Source organism: Oryctolagus cuniculus, chromosome 16 (genome assembly GCF_964237555.1).
Source record: "Oryctolagus cuniculus chromosome 16, mOryCun1.1, whole genome shotgun sequence".
Taxonomy (NCBI): domain Eukaryota; kingdom Metazoa; phylum Chordata; class Mammalia; order Lagomorpha; family Leporidae; genus Oryctolagus; species Oryctolagus cuniculus.
In genome coordinates, this window is record NC_091447.1 from 35,077,617 (window position 1) to 35,102,145 (window position 24,529).

Sequence of the window (24,529 nt, forward strand, 5' to 3'; positions counted from 1 at the left end):
AAGCATAAACATATTTTAAGGTGTAGAACAGACAAACTACTGTGGCATCTTAGCAAAAAGTCCTTCCCTGCCTGCTGATTATCGCTGAGTAAGTACTAATGAAAAACAGAAGCAGTGATAGGACTTAGTGATAGGATCTTCGGAAACTTAGGGGAAACCAAATGGACAAAATAAATGAAATTTATGTGCTTCCACTTTAATCGGGTATTTAGAACAAAACCGATTCTTTAAATATATATACATATATATGTGTGTATATATGTCTAAAAGCAAGCCCAACTCCAGGAAGCTGGGGAAGGGAAAGAGAATGAAACATTTACCTGAGGCATCTCCAACTTTAAAATCACTGTCATCTGAACTATCATAATCGAGAGCTTCTAGGAGAGAAGCTGCCAAAGGCTTCACCTGTCTCCTCTTGGAGCTGCGATCCACTGTTAAGAGAGAAACAGCCATCGTCATTCACCACGACCCGCAGCGAGCGCTGACCCGAGATGCTGAGGGCGCTGGGGACGCCGAGTTGGGGGCGCGGGCCGGCCGAGATCGCAGCCCACCCCCCTCTCCCTGCACATCCCGGGGTGGGGGTGGGGAGGGGTCCCCCGAGTCAACAGAAAGCCAACGCAAAAAGCCCGGGGCCGGCGCGCCCTTTCCCGCGCAGTGTGGACGGGGAGCGCCCACAGAGGGTGCAGCTTCCGCAGGACCCTGCCGCCCCATCGCGCGACCCCCGGCCCCGGCTGCCACCAGGGCTGAAGCGGGGCTCTCTCCCCGCGCAGGCCTCGGATACACTTACTAAGGAATCCGTGAGGTGGTCGTGTGGAGGAAACCTAGGGAGAGGCTGCGGGAGCCCGGGTAGCGCCGAGGCGGGGACGGGGGCCGCCGAGGCGGGTCAGGGAGACGCCCGGGGAAAACCGGCGGCCCGACCGCGGCGCTCCCAGGGCCCCCAGCCCCTCCGACCTCGCCCGGCCCCGGCTGCTCCCGCCCCTTCCTACGGCGCCCCCAGGCCAGAGGCACCCCCCGGCCCTGGCAGCGCGGCCAACCCGGCGGCCTGGGACCGCTGACTTCCCCCCACTCCGTTAAAACTGGAAGGAAAAAAAAAATGAAGAAAAATCTTTATTAGCCTGCACCAGAAGTCCCGCAAGACCCCTCAAACTGACAGTCCCAGGCCGGCTGCCTGAGACAATAGGGAACGCAGCGACCCGGATACAGCTCTGAAGAGAAGGAAGTGAAAACACGAGGCCGAGCGCGGCCTGGCGAGCAGCCGGAGCCCAGAGCGCGTGCGCCTCCCGCGGCCTCCCGGAGCAGCCGAGCAGAACCGAGCCGAAGCCGAGCGCGAGCCGAGGCCGAGCCGCCCGGAGCAGCCGAGCAGAACCGAGCCGAGGCCGAGCGCGAGCCGAGGCCGAGCCGCCCGGAGCAGCCGAGCAGAACCGAGCCGAGGCCGAGCGCGAGCCGAGGCCGAGCCACCCGGAGCCCGGCTGCGCGGAGATGGAGCCCGGGGCCCCGCCCGGCCCGGCGCGCCTCCGCGCCTCCGCGCCTCCGCGCCCGGGGCTCCGCCCTCTCCTCGCCTTTTCCCGCTCCGCGGTCCAAATGCGTGGAGACAGCTTTTTTTGTTCTCGATCTTTGTTGTTTTCATTCTAAATTATTTTATTAAGTGTACATATGTATGTTGTAAAGGATGATAATTTCATCCATATCTACCGTGTGTGATGATAAAATCAGGGCAACTCGCATTTTCATCTCCTGAAACATTTATGATTTCTTTGTGTCGGGCATCTCCAAACTCCTGGATATTTATAAAATTATAATAAATTGTTGTAAACTAGTCATCCTGGTGTGATGACCTTATTCACCCTAACTGTAGGTTGGTACCTGTTATCTGACCCTCCTCCACAGCCCCTGATGTTTGTATTTTATAGATTTACTCAGCTCTCCACAAAGGGATATTTGCTATCTTAAATCACTACTAAAAAATATAAACTGTAATGACAGTCATACTCGACCGCTGCTTCCATAAACTGCATGTCTTAAAATATCCTGGAACAATAGCAACAACAACAACAACAAAAAAAACACTTTATTTTCTGCTAAATGGTAATGTGACAATCACATTAGATTTTGATTGCTGTTTTGAAAATTATAAATTTAACAGAGAAAAATTTCCATTAAATTATGTTAACTAGCTGTACTGTGAATGAGCATTTGCACATAATTAAAGCATACCCAGTACTTAGAAGAGAACACATTGGGGGGGGGGGGAATTCCTTCACAAAGTGTATTTTTTTTCCTCAGAATTTGTGTCACATGAATGTGAAATAGTCTCTTTTATCCAGTCAGGCAATTTGTTTATTTATTTATTTTTAAAGATTCATTTATTTATTTAAAAGTCAGAGCTACAGAGAGAAATGGAGAGAAAGAGAGAGAGAGAGAGAGAATCTTCATCCACTGGTTCACTCCTCAGATGGCTGCAACAGCCACAGCTGGGCCAGGTCAAAGCCAAGAGCCAGGAGTTTCTTCCAAGTCTTCCAAATGGGTGGCAGGGGCCCAAGCACTGCTGTTCCCAGGCAGTTGGAGAGTGTTGGATTGGAAATGGAACAGCCTATACATACCAGTGACCATATAGGGTGTCAGCATTGAAGGTTGTGGCTTAACCCACTACGCCACAGCACTGACCCAAATAATAACTTTTAAATTATATATCAAGGATAGAGAAAGGCTTAGAGGAAGATAATTCAATTCATTCATTTAATCCACAAATACACATTGAATGGCGGCAATGTTCATATAGCTTGAGGAGATACAATGTTGTGAAAGACTCTAAATGAAACTTACAGGAAACAAATTGTCTAAGGTAGTGGAAAGGTTACTAATTAAGAAACATGCTTTGAATTCTTTTATAATAGCAAATTGGAATAAAATTGTGTAACAGTAAACTTGAGAAAATGTTAGGAATTATTGATGTAGAGCAGCTTATGGGAGGTTAGCCTTTTGAAAAATGGAGCTTAAGTTGAAGACACAAATAGGTAAATTAAAATACATTGTGATTGGGCCATTTGAAAGTGGTGAGAGAACTTTTTTTTTTTAATGCCAAAGGCCATTTGGATATTTATAACATCATAGACAGCCGATACAAAATTATAAACTTAAAAGTTAGCCGGGTGTGACCTGCGTTGTGTCTTATTAGGCAAACCATATATGTGTCATTTCATATCTTGGCTGCTCCACTTCCAATCCAGCTCTCTGCTAATGGCCTGGGAAAAGCAGTGGAAGATGGCCCAAGTGCTTGGACCCCTGCTACCACTTTGTAGACCTGGAAGAAGCTCCTCGCTCCTGGATTCAGCCTGGCCCAGTCTTGCCATTGCTGTCATCTGGAGAGTGAACCAGCAGAAGGAAGATCTGTGTGTGTGTGTGTGTGGGTGTGTCTCTCTCTCTCTAACTCTTTCAAACAGATAAATAAATCTTAAAAAAAAAAAAAAAAAAAGTTAGCCTGCCATTGACTTATTGAATTTTGAGTCCTGCCTACGGTTGCCTTGGCAGGACCAGACCAAATGATTTCAACCATGTTCCCTACACTTGTAGGAGAGCAGGCACTCAGGGAAAGCATTCTGGGAAAAGTTGTATTTAGATCCAGAAATAAAGTTTCTAAATGGTCCCAGGAATAGGGGGAAAGGAGCAGAGCTGTTCAGATTAAAGAAATGACATATTTGTGCTGGCATTGTAGCACAGCAAGTTAAATCACTAGTTTACAAGGCTGGCATCCCACATCAAAATGCTGATTTGAGTACCCACTACACAGCTGCCAATCCAGCATTCCTGATAATATGCCTGGGAAAGCAGCAGAAGACAGCCCAATTACTTGGGCCCCTGCCGCCAAGTGGGAGACCAGACCTGTTTGTTAGGCCATTTTGGGAATGAACCAGCAGATGGAAGATCTCCATCTCTCCGTCAAATAAATAAATAAATTATTAAAAAAAAAAAAAAAAAAAGAGAGAGAGAGAATATACAAACACCCAGGGCTCAGAGGCTATGACTAGACTGAAATTCTGATTGGTATATAAAGATGTCCAAAATATAAAGAAACAAAACTGTAACAGAATTTGAAATTTATTATACGATCAGGTTTGAATCTAAAAGTAGTGATGACTTCATTCACTACTAGTGGAAAATAAAATATTGGTAGTTCAAAGTATGAAGTGGTAAACAGTTACTTAAATCATCACATGTGAAACTTGGAATAAAGTCCTGTTGAACACAGGCCTTGGTAGCAAATGTTTATCCAAGTGGCACATTAATATGGAAATAATAAATAAATGGACTGCATTGGGCTGGGTTGGATGAGCTGGGATGGAAGCTCTGGAATTCTTTGAGACATTAAAGGACAGTGATGACAAACTTAGGGTTTTTAATTCTTGGCTTAAAATTTGTTAAAAAAAAAACCAAGAGTTTCTATGATTGCTGTAAAACAGAATTTCTCAACTTTGGCATAACTGATAGTTTGGGCCAGATAACTCTTTGCTGTAGAAGGTTGTTCTGGGCATTATAGGATGTATGAGCAGTTCTGGCCTCTACTTACAAGATGCCAATAACAGTTTCTCATAACTCAAGTTGAGACAACTAATAATGTATTCAGACACCACCAATGTTCTTTGTGGGGGCAAAATCTCTACCACCAATAGCAACCGCCCATCAAACCACCCACGCTGCTTTGAAAACCACTGCTCTAAAAGAATCTCATCTTACACAGTCATAGGACTGATACAGCAAGCAATCAATGAGTCTAAAGCCACAAGCTGCAGATTTTATGCAAGTTGGTAAGAATTTAGGATTTTTATTGGGAAAGAATGGTACTGTGATCACTACAGCATTCTCTTGTCAGTAGAATTGGGCTCATGTTTCTTGTCAATGCTATCTGTCTGTTGAAGACACTGTCATGAATAGCCTCACCACTGGTAACTTCACAAAAAAGATACTGAATCTTCTCATGATCATTTCCTTTGCATCCCTTTGCTACATCCTATAACTAGAGTCAGATCTCAATATGCCTCAAGGGGCAAGGGCAAATTCTAACCCTGAAAAGAGGTAATGTTTTCATTTATTTTAGGAATAGTGACATTCTCATTGATGATAGTATGGTTTTCTTGCTACTGCTGTTGTGGGGTGGTTTATGTGTAGACAATGTTGGGCAGGCAAAACAAAAATTATGCTAGACATTGCCAACTGGCACTCAATGTGTATTCCCATCTGCTTATTCCTCTGTATTATGTGTCCTACTAGGATAAAAACTACGTTTTATAGACTCCTTTATAACTAGAATTGCAGATGTGCTTTAGGTTTTGCTAACAAGATAGGCTCTCAATCTTTGGACATAAAAGGGAGATGGTAGCCAATTTCCTGAATTTGTAGCAACAAACTCCAGTAAGAACGAGCTCCGACAAATATACTGACCACAGAATTTTATTCAAGTGTATGTCTCCTTCAGTGTTGCATGAGTTAAAAACTCCATAAAAGAAACAGAATAGTCTTGAAAATAGTTTCTTAAATTAATCATTTTATTTTCATCGTACAGAACAAAATTTAAGAGTGCCATGAGAGCAAAATTTTCATCATATCTTTGTGCCATAGTGAGTCAGTCCTTTCTCTAAATAAAACCAGATTTTTGTTTTTTAAGGATCAAACACAGGGCTGCGTGTTCATAGCAACTTTACTGAGAATTCACTTAACACAAATTCACCATTTCACAGTGCTCAATTCAGTCTTTTTAGTATATTCAAAGAGTCACATGGCCATCATGATGACCATCTAATTCCAGAACATTTACATTACCCCCAAAAGAATGTCCATACCCTAAGTTACTCCTCACTTTCTGTCGCTCCCCGTCTTCGTGGAGGAATGACACAGGACTCTGCATTGTTCTTTTGTCTTCTCGGCCCTTCCCGGGTTTGCTGCTGGTTCTTCCCGGGTTGGCTACCGACCCTTCCACCTCCGTGGAAGGGTGGTTCCCCCTGCCACATTCCCCACTTCCGCGGGGGAGCGGCACACCGCCGGCCGGCTCTCTCGGGGGCTGCACAGGTGTTCCTTCAGATAGATGTTCCCCTTAGATGTTCCTGGTGCGTGTTGTCTCTCTCCTCCTTTATAGTCCTCTTCCGCCAATCCCAACTCGGCTGCCCACATGCCGAGTACGCTGCTCTCCTCCAATCAGGAGCAGGATCAGCTCTTGGAGGTCATCACTCAAGTTGGCAAGAGGCAGCTGCGTAGAAGCTGTTTTCTCCTCTCCCAACGCCATATTGTGGGAGAGCAGATGCATAGAATAAGTCTTAATTCCAGTAACTTAGTCTAGTCCGAGTTGCTCCCAGTTGCTCCCCACAACTTTCCCGACATATAGACCCTGGCAATAACTAATGTACTTTGTTTCTATAGATTATGTGTCATATAAATGGAATAAAAAATAAGTGGTCTAACATGTCTGGCTTTTTTCACTTAGCACAATTTTTCATGATTCATCCATGCTGTACCTTAATATGTTTTTAAACTAACCTGATTCTGCAACATGTAATTAGTATTTGTTCTCCATGGAAAAAGGACAGAATTCAGAAGTGAGGGCTTCAGTGTTTGTTATAATAGTTGTTTGCGAGGCAGGTCTCTTAGACAAGCTGAAGTATTTAATCATGTTTCAGTGCCTCTGAAAGGCAGTCTTGAGAGCTGTGTTTCACAAGGGGCAAGTCCCAAGAAAGTTAAGCAGATGGGCAAAGACAGCATCAATAGAACCACATCATAAAGTGTACAATGTTGTATGCTAAGCAGATAAATAAGGTTAGAGACAGAAGGTTTCATGTCACAAACTCAACATGTGGAAAAGCATTCAAACAAAAAAAATCTATAAACAATACCTTCTGTTCTTTCTAACCCATTTTAACTCTAGATGACAAATCATAAGCAACAATCTCTAACACTTTAAATCTGTATAACTCAACTTTCCAAAATTTCACTGTAAAATATAACAGAGGAAAGTGAAAAACAAATAACTGTACAGATCAAAGGATCATCATGAAGGAAATACCAGATAAACACCACCCATACCAACACCAAAGAAGGCTCTTCTGAGTCCCCTTAATTCATATCCCACTTCTTACCTACAGGGAGTCATTATCTTCAGTCCAAGCCTATTTTCAAATTTTGTACAAGTGGAATCATTAAATATGCTTTGCTCTGTTCCTGACTTCTTTGTTATTTTTTGGTGAGAATCATCTATATGTTTGTTCACATTGCTATGCTTAGTTGTCAGTCCATAGGCAATACTGAAGCACATGTTTGAATGCACATCACAATTTATTTATTCATTTTACCCTGGGTAAACATTTTCCCTATTTATATTTTGGGAATAGTATAAGTAATGATTCTGTATGCATTTTACTAATGCCTCAATGCAAATATGCACTTATTTTTGTTGGATTACTTCAAAGTAAAATCAAAATATCACAGGATATTCAAATATTCAACTTTCATGGAAAAATCCAGATAGGTTTTCAAAATGTATTTCTAATTTACAATATCACCAGCAATTTAAGTATGGTTTTCTTTTATTCTGTATAATGCTTGAAAAGAATCTTGAATCTTTAAGTTGATATCTTACATCAGATTTGAAAGAATCTTTTCTATGAGGGTACTTCAAAACTTTGTGGAGAAATGGAATAAAAAGTACGAGTTTATTTTAATGTAAAAACTTTCCATAACATGTATTATGAAAAAACTATGCATGCATTTCAAAAATGTTTTACACCAAAATATACTCATACTTTTAATTCCATTGCCACAAACTTTTTGAAGTACTTGAATATCACTTAACAGAATATTATTCAGTAATAAAAAAAGAATGAAATTCTACCATTTGCATCAAAATGGACACAACTGGAGGACATCATGTTGGGTAAAATAAGCCAGACACAGAAAGACAAATACTGTGTGTTCTCCCTTGTATGTGGGAATTAAAATTAAAAAAATAAAAAATAAAAACAAGCAAAAGAAATGCCTGTGTGTATCAGTACTGCTGTAAATATGGTTTTGTAAAATTTTGTTTTATACCTTTGCCAAAGCAGTTGTTAGGAATGTTATACTACTATAGATTTAATTATCTGTGTTCACTTTAAAACTTAGTGTGTATGGATGAAATAGTCATTTTCCCATTTAATTATTGTTTATATCTTGCCTATATCCCTACCAAGCTAGAGTCTTTTTATTTATTAAGCTTCTTATTTTGTGAACCATTAAGCCTTTTTTACTGTAATGTAAATTTAAAATATGTTATTTCAAAAACTAAAGAAAGGGAGATGGTGAGAGGAGGAGGGGACCAAGGAAGGCAGGAAGGAAACAGTCTTAAAATTATATCTGTGAACTACATTGAGTTTGTTAAAAACTAAAAATAAGAAAGCTAATAAAATAAAATACAATAAAAAGTATCTGCATATTATATCTTCAAACTGTTTCTTCTTTTCTATATTGATATTCTCACTGTATCTTCTTGCACTTTCCCTTTTGCTTAACAATTCCTTCTTCAAAAAGTAGCAAGGAGAAAGTAGGCTGTGCCTTCAATACTTTTCTTGGAAGTATCCTCATTAAATACTTGAGTTCATCGCTTTGAACCACTATCCTATACCCAGCAGAAGCACAGAATTCAGTCAAGTTTTCTGCCACTTATAACAAGTCACCTTTTCATTCACTGTCCAAAATATGCTCCTTATTTCTTTCTAAGACTTTACCAGAATCACAATCACATTTAACAACTCCTCCAAAATTCTGCTCATGACAATATATGTATTCACTAAGATGATAGAAGCTTTCCTTAAAAAAAAGAGATTTATTTTATTTATTTGAAAGGCTGAATTACAGAGAGGCAGAGGCAGAGAACAGAGAGAGAGGTCTTCCATCCTTTGGTTCACTCCCCAAATAGGCTGATCCGAATTCAGGAGCCAGGTGCTTCTTCCAGGTCTCCCATGTGAGTGTGAGTGCAGGGACCCAAGGACTTGGGCCATCTTTCACTGCTTTCCCAGACCATAGCAGAGAGCTGGATTGGAAGTGGAGCAGCCAGGACTCAAACCAGCGCCAGTATGGGATGCTGGCACTGCGGGCAGCAGCTTTACCTGCTATACCATGGCACTGGGCACAGAAGCTTTCTTTACTAGTCTCCTCACCTTTATATGAACCCTCATCAAAACTGTCTCTTCATGACAATCTGGACTTTTTTTTATCATGTACTTCAAAATTCTTCTAGCTTCTATCCATTACTAATTCCAAAGATATTACTTCCATTTTTTTAAAGCTTTATTTTATTTATTTGAAATACAAAGTTACAGAGATAGGAGAGAGAGAGAGAGAGAGAGAGAGAGGTCTTCCATCCACTGGTTCACTCCCCAGATGGCTGCCACGGCCGGAGCTGCACCGATCCGAAGCCAGGAGCTAGGAGCTTCTTCTGGGTCTCCCACGTGGGTGCAGGGGCCCAAGGACTTGGGCCATCTTCTACTGCTTTCTCAGGCCATAGCTTAGAGCTGGATCAGAAGTGAAGCAGCCGGGACTAGAACTGGTACCCATATGGCATGCTGGCGCTTCAGGTCAGGGCTTTAACCTGCTGCGTCACAGCACCAGCCCCAACTTCCATTTTTAAGTATCATTACAGCAGCATCTCTCTTCTTATAGCAATATATATATATATTATTTTTCTATAAAATATATATTAATTTCATAAAACTTGGGTGGCTTAAAACAACAAGAATTAATTTGCCAACGGTTCTGGAGGTCTGAAGTCTGACCTCCAGGTTGTAAACAGGGCCAGGCTCTTTCCAAATGGCTCTAGAGCTCTAGAGAAGACAATTTCCTTGTCTTCCTGCTCCTGGTGGCTTCCGGTATTCCTTAGCTAAAGGCAGCACAACTCCAGTCTCTGCCTCTGTCCTCATGGGACCTCCCTTTTTCTGTGTCTCTTCTCACAGGACTTCCCTCTCTGTGTTTCTATGCCCATGTGCTTCCTATTCTTCTTATAAGTATGCCAGTTACTTGATTCAGGGCCCACCCTAATCCATTACAACTTTATCTAATTAATTATATTTGAAAGGACCCTATTTCCAAATAAGTTTACATTACATGAATTTTGAGGGTAAATTATTTAGTCTACTACATTCTTCATTGTCTTTGGACAGAAAACCACCGTTTGTGTCTATCTGAATCACGGTAAGTTGACTAACATCTTGAGATATATGTAAGAAGAAAATAGGACTGGTGAACAAGAATCTGTATTAATTATCACACTGGACAGCTGCAGCTCCTTACCCAATCCAGCCTTGAGCCAATTCATTGATCAAAAGTCCCTTGAATGAACAAGAGAGTGAGATTCCTTAAGTATGAACACAGCTACAAAGGCAAAAATTTATGCTCCATTTTGTCCTTTCAGCCTTCCACATGGGGACTTGCAGCCACTTACAAGGCTGAATAAATCTTGGTGAAGGGGAAATAATCAGACTTTTCAGGGCATTATATCTGAACTGACACAGATTCCTAGAGACCAAACTTCTCTCCAGTTCAGTAGTTAAATATGTACTTACAAAGGTCAGTAGAGTTTTTAGCTCTGGTCCATGTCACATGGGACTTAGTGTGGCCCTAAGCCTCTCAGAAGTTATTTTCACAATTCCAGAATGCAGAATAGCAATGGCCATATTTCATACCTAGTAGAATTCTTCCACTGGTTTTTCTCACTTAGATAATAGAAGTGGAGGGCCTGCACTGTGAAGTAACGTGGTAAGCCTCTGCCTATGGCATGGCATCCCATATGGGCGCCGGTTGTTGTCCCAGATGTTCCTCTTCTGATCTAGCTCTCTGCTATGGCCTGAGAAAGCAGTAGAAAATTGCCCAAGTCCTTGGGCCCCTGCACATGCATGGGAGACCCAGAAGAATCTCTTAGCTCCTGGCTTTAGATTGGCTCAGATCTGGCTGTTGCGGCCATTTGGAGAGTGAACTAGCAGATGAAAGACCTGTCTGTCTCTCCCTCTCTCTGTCTATAACTCTACCTCTCAAATAAATAATCTTAAAACAAGCAAACAAAAAGAAAATAGAAGTGGATGCCATTTGAATTGCCTCCAAAATTGTAAATTAAAATAGCTAATCAAAAGCCATATTATATTCCTGGAGGATTGAAGGGATGATTAGTGCCACTATCAGGGATTTAAAAGATACAAGAATAGTGTTTTTTACCGTCCCATTGAACTTACTTATTTAGCCTGTGGAGAAAATAGATAGATCTTGGAGAATGACCATGAATTGGCATAATTCAATCAGGTTGAAATTTTATGTACAGCTACAGTTCCATATGTCATTTTGTTACGTGAGAAAATCAACACATTCCCTGGTTCATGGTGCTTAACAATTTAACTGATAAATGTTTTTGTAGCTATAGCTGTTATTAAAAAGTCATAAACAGGCTGGCGCCGTGGCTCACTAGGCTAATCCTCCACTTGCGGCGCCGGCACACCAGGTTCTAGTCCTGGTCGGGGCGCCGGATTCTGTCCCGGTTGCCCCTCTTCCAGCCCAGCTCTCTGCTATGGCCCAGGAGTGCAGTGGAGGATGGCCCAAGTGCTTGGGCCCTGCACCCCATGGGAGACCACGATAAGTACCTGGCTCCTGGCTTCGGATCAGCGCTGTGTGCCAGCCGCAGCGTGCCGGCCACACCAGCCATTGGAGGGTGAGCCAATGGCAAAGGAAGACTTTTCTCTCTGTCTCTCTCTCTCTCACCATTCACTCTGCCTGTCAAAAAAAAAAAAAAAGTCATAAACAGGGGTCAGTGCTGCGGCATAGCAGGTGAAGCAGCCACCTGCAGTGCCAGCATCCCATATGGGTACCGGTTCAAGTCCCAGCTGCTACACTTCTGATCCAGCTCTCTGCTATGACCTGGGAAAGCAGTAGAAGATGGCCCAAGTCTTAGGATACCTGTACCCAAGTGGGAAGACCCCATGGAAGCTCCTGGCTCCTAGTTTCAGGTCAGCACAGCTCCGGCTGTTGTGGCCAACTGGGGAGTGAACCAGCGGATGGAAGACCTCTCTTTGCGTTTCCTTCTCTTTATGTGTGACTCTGCCTTTCAAATACATCTTTTTTAAAAGCAATAAACAATTACAAAGTTGTTTTCTGTTGGCTAGCAACATATGTTAACAATCTTACTTCAGGGTATGTCAATTCTTCAGTCCTCCTGCAGGTGCCTTGATCATGTATTTATCCCACAAGAAATCACCCAGTTCAGCTACTTTGATACTATTATATTAGTTTGACCTGACAAGAAGGAAGTAAAAACTACTCTAGACATACTGGTAGGATACAGATAGGCCATACTGTAGGTAGTAAATGTAACATAAAAATCAATTTTGTACCATCTCAGTGGAATTCCTAGCACTTCAATGATTTGGGACAGGTCAAGATATCCCTTTCAAGGTGAAGGACTTGATACTGCACTTGGCTCCTTTTATCATAAAGAGGCACAATAGATTTGGGAGGCAACATTAATCTCACTTAAGTGTCCCACCCTGGCCCATTTACTGAGCAAACTGAAAAGCTGCTTGTTTTGAGTGTTGCCCAGAATAAAATAAGTTCTGCAACAAGTCTATGCTGCTCTGCAAATATCTCTTCAACTGAGAAACATAACCCAGCATATTTGTTGGTGCTTGGAACATGTTACTGTGCTACCTGAGTCATCCATCATGAACAATGAGTCTTATCAGACAAAAAAGTCATAAGATCATATGTGGACAATAGCAATCCACAACCCAGTGGAAACAGCAAAAACCAGATGTGTTTGAGCAAGTCCTGAAGGAGTAAGTTGCATGCTCAAGTGTCACAAATGCCCATGGTGTATATTCCTACAATAATATCTTCTTTCCTTTCAACTCGCACATGTGGCTCCCCATTTCCAACTAATTGAGGAAGAAATATAAAATTCATGTTTAATGAATAAATGACTGAACAAATTATGGATTCATAGAAGAGATAAAAATGCAGAGATAATAAGTGGCAACATAGAAGAGGTCTAGAACACAGGTCATCTAAAATGGCTATAATTTGAAGATACAGGTGTTTGTTATAATATCCCAAAATTATAAACACATAGTCTCCATTATATGTTATTTAACTAGAAGATTTCAGTGAAAACAAGCACCACTATTTAAAATGGCTGGGCTTTCTCCACTTCCTAGTAGTCACTGAATTTTGTTCATGAAGTGTTCCAGGTATTTAAATTAAACTGATGACAGTATCTGAACTTCTGAGATTTATGACAGTGGAAATAAACTATCACAGACCAAAAGTGTTTTTAATATAATTTTTATAATCAAATATAGTTTATGCTAATTAATAGTGGTGGAAGAACATATTTGTTTTTAGATTAAGGATAGCTTCAGAAGGATTAAGTGTAGCTGCAGAATCTTTATTAACAAATGAAGGTATAATTTGTATTAGTGTTATCAGAAAAACATCTCTGGTTGTCAATTTATCTACTAGAAAATTAATTAAATGCCTAACTTGAAACAGTAAAAAAAAAAAAAGATTCTGACTTCAATTTGCATTAATGTAATTGTACTCCATGGCTCATTTATCAAATTACTTCTCTCTAGAGAAGCTACTTCTTTACTGTCATACATTAATAACAACACATAATCAGTATCCCTTCTAGAATTTTCTAGACCCAAATCTTCAGGAAAGTCATGCAAGGGACATGCTTTTTCCTGTATACTAATATGACATTGCATAGATTTTTTTTTTAGACCTATTTGCTATACAACTTACTTTTTTATTTTTTAAGTTTTTTTGGAAGGCAGAGAGGAAAGGAGAGAGAAAGATCAAGAGAAGGAGAGAGAGACAAAAATAGCTTCCATCCCCTGGATCACTCCCCTACACATGCAAAGCAAGGAGCCAAAAATTCTACCTGGGTTTCCCACATGGATGGCAGGGACCCAAGCTCTTGAGTGATCATTCGCTGCCTCCCAGAGTGCTCATTAGGAGGAAGCTGGAATGAAGTGGAGGTGGAACTGGATGTCAGGTACTCTGATATGGGATGAAGGAAAGCCAAGAAGGGCTTAGCTTAACTTGCTGTAATTTGCCACAACTTCCATTTCACAACTTATATTTAATTTGGGCAACTCATGTGGGTTTTTACAATTTTTTTGTATTTTAAATTATTCACTAAATGAAATCAAACAAAGGATCAAGAAATCCAGAGAGCATAATTCAGAGTGAGATGGTAAAATATCTCCAATTTATTTATTATGATCTTATGAGCAGCAGTTTTTTTACTCTGTATTACACAGGGATTGGATAGCAACAATGAATGATGCTATTGCAAAAGAAAAAACATGACCTATACACTGGTCCTGAAACTTCATTGGGTAGAAGTTGCTGCTTACTAAAGGTAGAAGATACTCCTTGCTTATGTCCCAATTTGACCATCTAGGGATTAGTTATATTCCACTCTTCTCTATCTCACTCTCTGGGAAGCCTAGCCTTAAACAGTTTATCTAACGAGGACGTTAGAGAACAGGTTGTGCTTGCAAGATGACATCTCTCTACTTGCATCTTAACTTCAAAAGCCTGGGGAGCCCAAGTATCATTTCACATCCTAAATCTTTTAGCAGTATTGCATCCACTTTTCTTCTATTTGATTCCAGTCATCTCCATGCACCCACAACTCTTTCTGTGGTTACACCCACAACTCTTTTTTGAGACACTTCTGTGCCTAGAATTGATGTCAGTCGCTCTAATCCTATCAGGCTTTTGTGGGAGGAACTATACCCTCTTCCACAAGGGGCCTTTAAAGGATTCATAGAAAATGTGCATAATAAAAAAACACAAGGATTTCAAAACCATCCAATAAAATTATCTCTTAATTCCCTTTTCTATGAACGTTTTGAAGCACCCTCATTTGTACAGACTTTCAGCTTGTTCAGTTGAAAGGATTTACTGAAGACACATTATTTTTTCTGCTTGTTTCTCTCTTTCTCTCTCTCTCTTTTTTTTTTTTTTTTGATTTAGCTACTTGAAAGGCAGAGTTACAGAAAGGCAGTATTTATTTGAAAGGCAGAGTTACAGAGAGGCAGAGGCAGAGGCAGAGACAAGAGACGTCTTCCATCTACTGGTTCACTTCTCAAATGGCCGCAACGGCCAGAGCTGGGCCAGTCCGAAGCCATGAGCCAGGAGCCTCTTCCTGGTCTTGTACGTGGGTGCTGGAGCCCAAAGACTTGGGCCATCTTCCACTGCTTTCCCAGGCCACAGCAGAGAGCTAGATCGGAAGTGGAGCAGCCAGGACTTGAACTAGCACCCAAATGGGATGCTGGCACTGCAGGCGGCGGCTTGTTTCCCTTCTTAATTTCTATAACTTTCAGCAGACTCAGAGATATTGGAAAACACTTTATTTTATTGACATGTCATAATGAAGGTGTGCAGGTTATAGTCTTGATTGGGCCATTATCTTAATGTCTTAGTTGACCTTTCAAGCCCAAATACCTTCTCACTTATATCTTACACTGCTCGAGATGAAAATCAGTCATATCCTTCAACTGCACAAGTCCCTAAATTTCTAAGTGCTTTATTTCCTGAAATTACAGCTCCCAAATTGACCGATTAGTTTTTCAACTCTTCATTGCACAATATTGTCAACTGCAGACAATAACTGACACATGCTGTAACATATTCTTTACCTTTTCATTTCCCTGAATTCTCTGATTTCATCAGGGATATTGTCTTCTGATTCACTGAGATAAGTGTTTGCCCAAATGTTCCAGCACTGCACTATATATGTTGCCATACTTCTGGCCTCAAGTAATAGTTACCTTGTGACCTATTTGTCGGCTAGACCTGAATCCAACACTACCTACTTTGGGACTGTTGTGATGACATGTCACCACACTTTCAATGCCAGATTCTACTAGAGCAGGCTAGGCTATGTTCCATCAACAAACGACTACTCTCAAAGTTAGTTTCTTACAACAGTGGAGACCTATTTCTCATTCTAACACAGGTCCACTGCAGGTCAGCACGGGTTCTGCACCCAGCAGTTCTCATCCTGACACCAAAGATAACAAAATAGCCCCCTGTCTAGAACCCTGTGACCTTGGGGCAGAAGGAAAAGGGGAACTACGTGTCGGCTCGTAACACTTACGCTTACATATGACACATGTACCTTTGACATCTGCTAATAAATCAAACTTCATCCCAACGAGGCGGATGAGTGACATCTCTCTCCAGGAAGAGGCGGTATTCAACATCATCTACCACATGTACCTACCCTTACGAAAACCTAAGTGGGCTAAGTGGAAAAGAGCACCGAAAATCCATTTTAAGAGTGCAAGCTCGGGGCCGGGGAGAGAGTGAGAGCCACGTCACGGAGGACCAGGACCCGCAGGCGTAGCGGACACACTGACAGGACTACCGTCCTCTTCGAGTCATTCACCAGCTCCTAACCTCCGCCCCGCGAGCGGCAGTCTCAGGCAGGAAGCAGCTGCAGTCTTCAGAAACCGCAGCCGCTGACCTTCGCGTCCAGAGACACGACCCGGCCTCCCGGCGCGCGGCGTCCGGCAGCCGGAGGCGCGGCGCTGCTCCCTCAGCGACGTCCAGGGCCAGGCAGCGCGCGCCCGGCACGCGCGCCCCCAGCACCTCAGCGCGCGCCCGCGGCTGTCAGGCGCCGCGCGAGAGGCCCTCGCCCGCCCGCAGGCCTCGCGCCTCAACACGTGGCCTCTCAGGAAAGTGCCTGCCTGGTCGAGCGAAGGCTCGTGGAGCCAACCCATGAAATTACCCGTCCAAAATACACACGGAGCAAGAAGGAAGGCTGATTTTTCGCTCTGGCGTAGAATGGTCTTGCCTGGGCTGGTGAGGACCGACGGTGAGCCGCTGTGTGGAAGCAGGCACTGGCGAGGACAGCCGCATCCGGGCCCTCCCGCCGCAGGCTGCCCTCCGAGCCAGGGGTCCTTCAGGTGGGAGGTCCTGGGTGACTTTGGAAGTCCTCACTGCCGTGGTGTGGAGACTGTGTAGTCCCGACGTTCCGGGTTTGTCTGTCTGTCGTTGCGGACTTGGGAGTTTTGCTGCAGTTATGCTTCGCCAGATCATCGGTCAGGCTAAGAAGCACCCAAGCGTAAGTTCGGGACGTCTGGCCAGTGGCTTTGGTTGGTCTTGGTGCGGCTGCTCTGTCCCCTGGGAGCGTCCTCCCTTTCCGGGCACCTGCTGTCTGCCTCGGGGCCAGACCTTGCCTCACCTTACGCTGCGGTTCTGGTTGTCCCAGGCCCGTGGGCTGTGAGCCACGCCACGCTTTGCAGGCTCTTGGCTGACGGGCCGAAGGTGAGGTCCAGGGTTGGAACAGTCGGGACAGTCTCGCGCGGCCCTTGTCTCGTGCGGTCGGTGCAGCAGGGACAGATGGATTAGTGACCCCCTGAGGGACCTTCCCTGTCATGCCTCCTCTGGAGGGTCTTGTATTCACCGCATTGCACCACCAGGCCCTGTGGCAAGTACGAGGGGCCCAGGATCTTGGTGTCTTTACCTTCTCTGGATGCCTTGACATTTTGGGAATTTGTAGCGTGGAGTTTACTTGCAACTTCTTCTGTGTCTCCTTTTCTTCCAGCAACCCTCTGTGGGCCTAAAATTGAATTACGCATTCATTAATCTTACCTTAAGCCCAGTTCCCTACTCAGAATTGGTAGCAGTATGTTTTCATAGATGATGCTCACAGCCAGTATTAGCAGTAGACATACTTCTGTTGCAGGCTCCTAATTTCACAGAGATCTTGGTTTTCATACATCTGGTTGGAGGGACACTTAAACAGTTTGCAAGAGCTGTTTTTTCAAACCTCAAAGGACCCATAAAATTTAATGAGAATGATGTGTAAGTATTAGGTGAAAAAACTTGGTACCTCTGCAGATGCAAAAACTACTGTAAGCTCTTGTAAGTCAATATCTAGGTACTTGAAGATGGTAGTTGATTCTTGTCTGTTTTGTGTTTGTTTCTAGTTGATCCCCCTCTTCATATTTATTGGAGCAGGAGGTACTGGAGCTGCATTGTATGTCATGCGTCTGGCATTGTTCAATCCAGATGTCAGGTAAGTAAAAATGTTCAAAACTGTGATGGTTTATCAAGCTGGTTTAGGAGCCAGGGTTTTTGTTTGGAGACAGTAAGTACTAGAACAAACCTAGATTTTGTGACCATGTAGTAAGTTCGCATCCCTGTTTTGTTGTCATTTACTTTTCCTGACTCATGAACTTGTAGTTTCATGTTCTTACTGGTATGGTAGAATTGCAAATACCAAATTTTATAAGAATGTTTTGAGGATTGACATATTGTTCTTATGCAACACTTATATTTTCTGGTACATGCAAATATTTTTTGCCTGCTTTTCCATAATACATAATGTTTCTTTTTGTAGTTGGAAAATAATAAATGAGGTTCATTTAGCTTTATTCTCTGTACTTTTCTATGTATTGCTTGACTGATGATATATAAATGTTTAAGTTGTACTCTTTTGATGGGAATGGGGACAAGGACACCTGCCCCAAGAGACTCTCTTACCATTTTTATAATTGACTACATAGGGCTGTTTATTATAGAACTCATTGCTGTTTTGACTCCATAATGAAGGTAACAATATACTGTTTAGTGGAAAATGAGATAGATCCATTCAAAATACTAGCTTCCTAAGTACAAAACATTATTTTAATTGGAATGATTACCGTAACAATTATAATGTTTCATTCCTTGCAGTTGGGACAGAAAGAATAACCCAGAACCCTGGAACAAACTGGGTCCCAATGATCAATACAAGGTAAGCTACTGTTGTTACAGAATTGTTGGAAAATGTGTGGCGATAAATATTTATGTGGTATTTTTCTCTGGAAATTGGATATATAAGTAAAATTCCTTTACTTTGAAGACTTGCTAGATTGCTCTTGAAATTAAAATGGTGTATTATTTTTATAAATACTTTTTTCCTAGGGATTTCATTTCCAGTCTTTAGATGTTGGATATGAAATTAAGATAATGTGTCAAGTAAACTGTTTTGACTGAGATTAAAAGGAAAAAGATATTTACCATTTTTTAGTTTCGAGATAGTCCGGTGCAAACTTTGTTGTCCACAGAGGTTTTCAAAAGGAGAATTTCTTTAGTTCTTCCCTCAGACGTGCTGAGTCAGTTGGTCTGTTGTGGGCACTGAGGATTTGTATTTCCAGGAGATGCAGGTCCTCCATGGGCTATACTTTCAGTATTACTAAACTGTTGGGTGGTTTGGTTTGGGTATGATTGAAGTTTAGTAAGAAAAAATGAAAGTCATGTGAAAGTCAAATTTTACCTTGAATTCCTAAATAAGCCTTAACTGTCTACCTGAGTGTTCTGTGGAACCACTCTTCCTTAGAAAGATTTCATGGACTAAGTCCATGTATTGATTCCCCAACATTATTTTCCTTATGTGTAAAAATCTTGCATACAAATCCTTTCACAGTCATAGATTTTATCATATTTAAGTATTGAATACACATACCAAACATTTCTACCTGTTTAAAGTGTGTAGCTTGACCATGCACTTACATCGAACTTCTTCATCAAAAGAGAGTAACTGGAACTTTGCTTTAGCACTCTTGAATACTGCCCTGACCAGTATGTATCCAGGACCTCTTAGCAGATATATGAAATGGATATTCTCATTACTGCTTACAGCATATTTTTAAGATCAGCCTTTTTGTCCAAGTTTTCTACTTAACTTGATTGTAACTTAACTTGTAAATCCCTAAATCGAATTTCCTCCAAGAAGCAAATAAAAATGAACTGGCCAAACTAAAATAAGCCATTTGATCTCTGTTGATATTTTTGTCTTCAAAAATGATAAACAGGTACATGGATTAATTTTGCTATTTTATGAATGTATAAGTTAAATCCATTGCAGAGAAAATGATTTACACCCAAGAAAACTTTGAAAAAGAAAACAAAGAAACACCATTTTGGGTGTGTGTAGTTCAGGAAGCTTATCAGATGATTCTGATAATGAAGCCAGTAAATGATGTCCTGGAATATGATAGCACATGTCAGTTGTAGTCCATATGAAGTGGCTTGTTGCTCCAGTAAAAACCTAATGTGTGTGCTGTAAACTGGGCTGTGAGTATCTGTGAGACTGATATTAGAAACTAAGATTATGTTATCTAATATCAGAGAAAGGAACAAAATCTAAAAAGGAACCAACTATTTCTGTTGGTGTAAGAATCCTTTTCCTGGTTAACCTCTTCACATGGTACAGGGGGCATGTGAGCTTCTCAGGCTTCCTTTCATAAAGGTGCTGATCCAGTCTTGGATTTCATCCTCATGATCTAATCACCTCCCGAAGACCCGATCTCTAAATACTGTCATCACATTGGGAATTAGGATTTCAACATAAGAATTTCAGGAGGACGTAATCATTCAGTCCATTGCAGGGGGTTATTTGTTGCTATGTTTTAGTTTAGCAAAGGGTAACTAAAGACATCAAGAGATAGAGCTAAAATATAGATTTTAAGAATTAAAGGCCCAGGAAAAATTCTTCATTGAATAAAATGCTGTAAAACCAAAATCAGAATATGTTATTATCTTCTGAATTATTGTTCCAAAGACTTGAGATCCCTACCATTAAATAGAAAAGGGGCCGATGCCGTGGCGCACTAGGCTATTCCTCCGCCTTGCGGCGCCAGCACACCGAGTTCTAGTCCCAGTTGGGTCGCCGGATTCTGTCCCGGTTGCCCCTTTTCCAGGCCAGCTCTCTGCCGTGGCCAGGGAGTGCAGTGGAGGATGGCCCAAGTGCTTGGGCCCTGCACCCCATGGGAGACCAGGAGAAGTACCTGGTTCCTGCCTTCGGATCAGCGTGGCGCCCCGGCCGCGGCGGCTATTGGAGGGTGAACCAACGGCAAAGGAAGACCTTTCTCTCTGTCTCTCTCTCACTGTCCATTCTGTCAAAAAAAAAAAAAAAAAAAAAAATGAGAAAAGGAATAGAAGTTAAAAAGTAGATTTGAAAATCACTTCGACAGAGAATTTTAGATATAAAGCAAATGCATCAGACCCTGCTTAGTTCTGAGAAAAATTGGCAAAAGATAGCATAAACTATCTACTCTGCTTGAATGTACGTGCTTCCTACTCAAATTCAATTTTTGATAAGTCATAACATGATCTTTGGTTGCCTCTTTTATAAAGTAAAAATGAGAAGGATTATTGTTAGTGGTTGACTAAAAATAAACTAGCCTAGTACCTGGATTCTATAAGAGCCTAACACATGTTTATTTTCTTCTCCTTAATATATTTCTAGTGATTCCTATGTAAACATTCTCTCTGATACTTTGTTCACATCTTAGAGGATAGCACAGTTAGTTTCACTTTTCAAGTCTCATTGTTCAGATTAATTGCTTCTTAAGAAAATACCATCAGAAAGAACAAAGAATACTACTTTATGACTTATTAATAATTTTCTGTCCATAAAAACACATGCATATGTATCTCAAGAATAACATGTTTACAACTTGGAGATCTTTTTATCTTTTAAGAAATAAGTCAAATAACAGTTTTTTCAATTAAAAATAAAGATGTTAGAGCATGTCTAAAGAAATAGAATATTTTGAAGAAATAATGGATACAGATTTGTGAATTTCTTCCTTAAAACTGAAGCAAATGTTGATGGCAGTTTTGTACTTTTGGTTATTTTAGAGATAGATAGCATTGTTTTCAAGTAATTATAGCACAGCTTTGGTCAGGCCTGTATAAGACAAGATTATAGCTTTATTTGGGTTTATGTATGAATCTTCATATTTTTCTCAGTGGAAACTCGACCAGTTTCAAATAAGTCATTTTTAAAATAAGTTATTGTGAGTTAGAAGCAGGTTTTTTAAAAATTATCACAGTAAAATTTATTTTTAAAATTACTTGTTTGCATAAGGAAATTTGGTGGAATTTTAAAACCTCAAGAGACAGAAAATAGAAAAGCCACTCAAGTAAGCCAGTTGTTTGAAAAGTTGTGTAACAAAACAAAGCATTACCATATAGTACTGGCATAACTTTGTGGCAGGGTCTCTCCCACTCCAAATTATAGCCCTTTACAAATCAAGTAGGGATGGTCATTCTCTGTGTTCTTCTGTTCCATTGGAAATTTTCCCACATAGTTAGTGAGGATGAATATTGGTGTTGTATATTCAGGAGAAATTCTTAATTCACTTTGAAGTGGAAGAATTTTTAGTAGTTTTAACTAATAAAGTATGCTGACACTACTCTTCTACACCAGATTGAATGTTTACCTTATCAAAACCATCAAAGGACTGGAATTTTGAGGATAGTATCTTGCTGTAAATGATCTCTACATTGTTAAATATTTTCAATTAAAAGTCATTTCTGTAATTGTTACTATAGAAAACTTAATAAAAAGAATTCTAAAACTTCTGTATCATCTCTCTGTATTTGATAGATTATCTAAAATATCTTATTCCTTTTCCAAGTTCTACTCAGTGAATGTGGATTACAGCAAACTGAAGAAAGAAGGTCCAGACTTCTAAATGAAATGTTTCACTCTAAAGCTGCTTAGAATGAAGGTCTTCCAGAAGCCATCCGCACAATTTTCCACTTAACCAGGAAATATTTCTCCTCTAAATGCATGCAGTCATGTTGATTTATTGGAGTTTATTACACTGAATAATAAATATGTGAAACTTGGAATGTGTCACTATTTAATGTTGAAAATACACTCCCCTTTATAACCTGAGAATAGTGAATGGAATTTCTTGAATTTCTGTGTATTTATATAATTTATAAGTAAGACTTTGAGCTGCCTAAAAAGAACTTTGATTTTGTATATAGGCCATTAGTAACTTCACTAGAGTGTATTTCACAGCTGGATGTGAAAATTATACAAAAGTTGATTGAAAAGTGTTCAAACTTCTGACATTTTCAAAAGAGAAACCTCTGGATTTCTGTTACTGGCTAATATCAAAGTCTGTGCAGTTGTTGATGATGCTTTTTACTTAGGCATTCTCTTTTCCGGAAGACTTTCAGGGTTATCAGTTTCGTTAGTACTTGGATTATAGTGCTTTTAAAACTGTGCTTATTGAGTCAGAAAAGTGTCTGCTTTGTCGGTTCCTTGTGTTAGTAAGTTCAATATACAAAGCCACATTTAAATACAGATGTCTTTGGTTAGCATTGATGTGTATTGAAAAGTTTCAGTTTTAACAGTTTACAAATCTTTCCCATTAGGTATTAAAAAATACTAAATGCAAAAATTAAAAAAAGCTCAGTGAAAATTATACTGAATTTCACTTCTGTCAAATTTATTAACCCCTTGGATGAGCTTCTGTCCATCCTGCTCCACTAGAAATGCAAGTCAACTATGGTACTCACTTTGCACTAACAGTAAGAGCTGACACAGCTCTTCTAGACATTGTGCCCTTCGCTCTCCTACATCATTTCTTTTCTACTCAGTCTTTTAGGTTCCCTCTGTCTCCTTGCCTTCTTGATGGTGGAATGCCCAAAAGAGAAACTCTGGACCTTTTCACTACCTCAAGTATCTTCACACATTCTCATGCTTCTGATGTCCAAGTAGTTTTTTAGATAATTTTCTGCATATGTACATGCACACACACACACACACACACACACAAGTACTTCACATCTCCAGTGAGGATGTCTAGTAGGCATCTTAACTTTATCATGCCCAATTCTGAACATTTCAATCTCCAAATCCCCAAACAAGTTTTTCTCACAATCTCCAATCTTAACCATTAACGAGGATGCCTTTCTAGCAGTGATTCAGGCCACATTCCTCAATCCTCATTAACTTTTTCTCACCTCAAACCCAGTGTATAAGTGTATCATGTTTGCTCTTACTCTGGTTTAGGCTGCTGTAACAATTCCACAGACTGGGTCGTTTATACTGAACAGAGGTTTATTAACTCATGGCTCTGGAAGATGGGAAATCCAAAATGAAGAGGCTAGCATCTCACATGGGACCTGTGTCTTACTGAGTAATCCTACAGTGGAAGGGTAAAGAAAGGTCAAGAGGGTGAAACTCCCTTTTATATTCCACTTTCAAGAGATAATGTCCTTATTCATAAGAGGAGAGCTGTCATGGTCTACCCGTCAAAGGCCCCACCTCAACCCAGCTGCATTGCAGATTTAATATATATATTATATTTAAATATATATTTGTATTTATATTTTATTTATATATATATATGTATGTATTTTAAACACAATGTTTGCACCATCACTTTGGTCTTAAACTCCCATCCTTGAACCTGACTTATTAGAGCAACCTCTCAGCTCATTTCCTTTTGCACAATATCTTCATTGTAGCAGCTAGAGTGCTCTTTAATATATACTTAAGTCAGAATATGATTTTCCTCTGCTCAGTACCCACCAGTGTTACTCCATTTACTTACTGAAAGCTAAATACTTTTAAAAACTCCATGCTACAACTAAATTTCTGATTCCACTTTCTGTTAATCTCCATTTTATTCACACATTTCCACCAAATGAACTTTGATCTTCC

General features: G+C 40.8%; 2 protein-coding genes across 15 annotated transcripts in view; one reads left to right on the top strand and one right to left on the bottom strand.

The window, feature by feature from the left end:
- Window positions 1-1,228, bottom strand: part of PHF14 (PHD finger protein 14) — a 184,190-nt gene extending 182,962 nt beyond the window's left edge. For all 13 annotated transcript variants that reach the window (XR_007922235.2, XR_007922234.2, XM_051852938.2 and 10 more), the window contains exons 1-2: window positions 788-1,228; window positions 321-431 (exon numbers count right to left, since the gene is read on the bottom strand). Coding sequence is in view for 11 of the 13 variants with exons in the window: in XM_051852938.2 (XP_051708898.1) it covers window positions 321-431; window position 788 (112 nt within the window). In the remaining 2 variants the exon portion in view is untranslated. The remainder of the gene's footprint in view (window positions 1-320; window positions 432-787) is intronic.
- A 15,461-nt stretch (window positions 1,229-16,689) lies between these two features.
- Window positions 16,690-22,701, top strand: NDUFA4 (NDUFA4 mitochondrial complex associated). 2 transcript variants are annotated; one of them, XM_002713684.5, is made up of 4 exons: window positions 16,690-17,134; window positions 18,003-18,091; window positions 18,751-18,811; window positions 22,485-22,701. In XM_002713684.5, the coding sequence occupies exons 1-4, from the start codon at window positions 17,093-17,095 to the stop codon at window positions 22,539-22,541; spliced, it is 249 nt and encodes an 82-aa protein (XP_002713730.1). In that variant the 5' UTR covers window positions 16,690-17,092; the 3' UTR covers window positions 22,542-22,701. The 2 variants fall into 2 exon arrangements, with proteins under 2 accessions (XP_002713730.1, XP_069915886.1); XM_070059785.1 differs by lacking the exon at window positions 22,485-22,701 and having other exon boundaries at window positions 16,965-17,134; window positions 18,751-20,492.
- The last annotated feature ends 1,828 nt before the right edge of the window (window positions 22,702-24,529 follow it).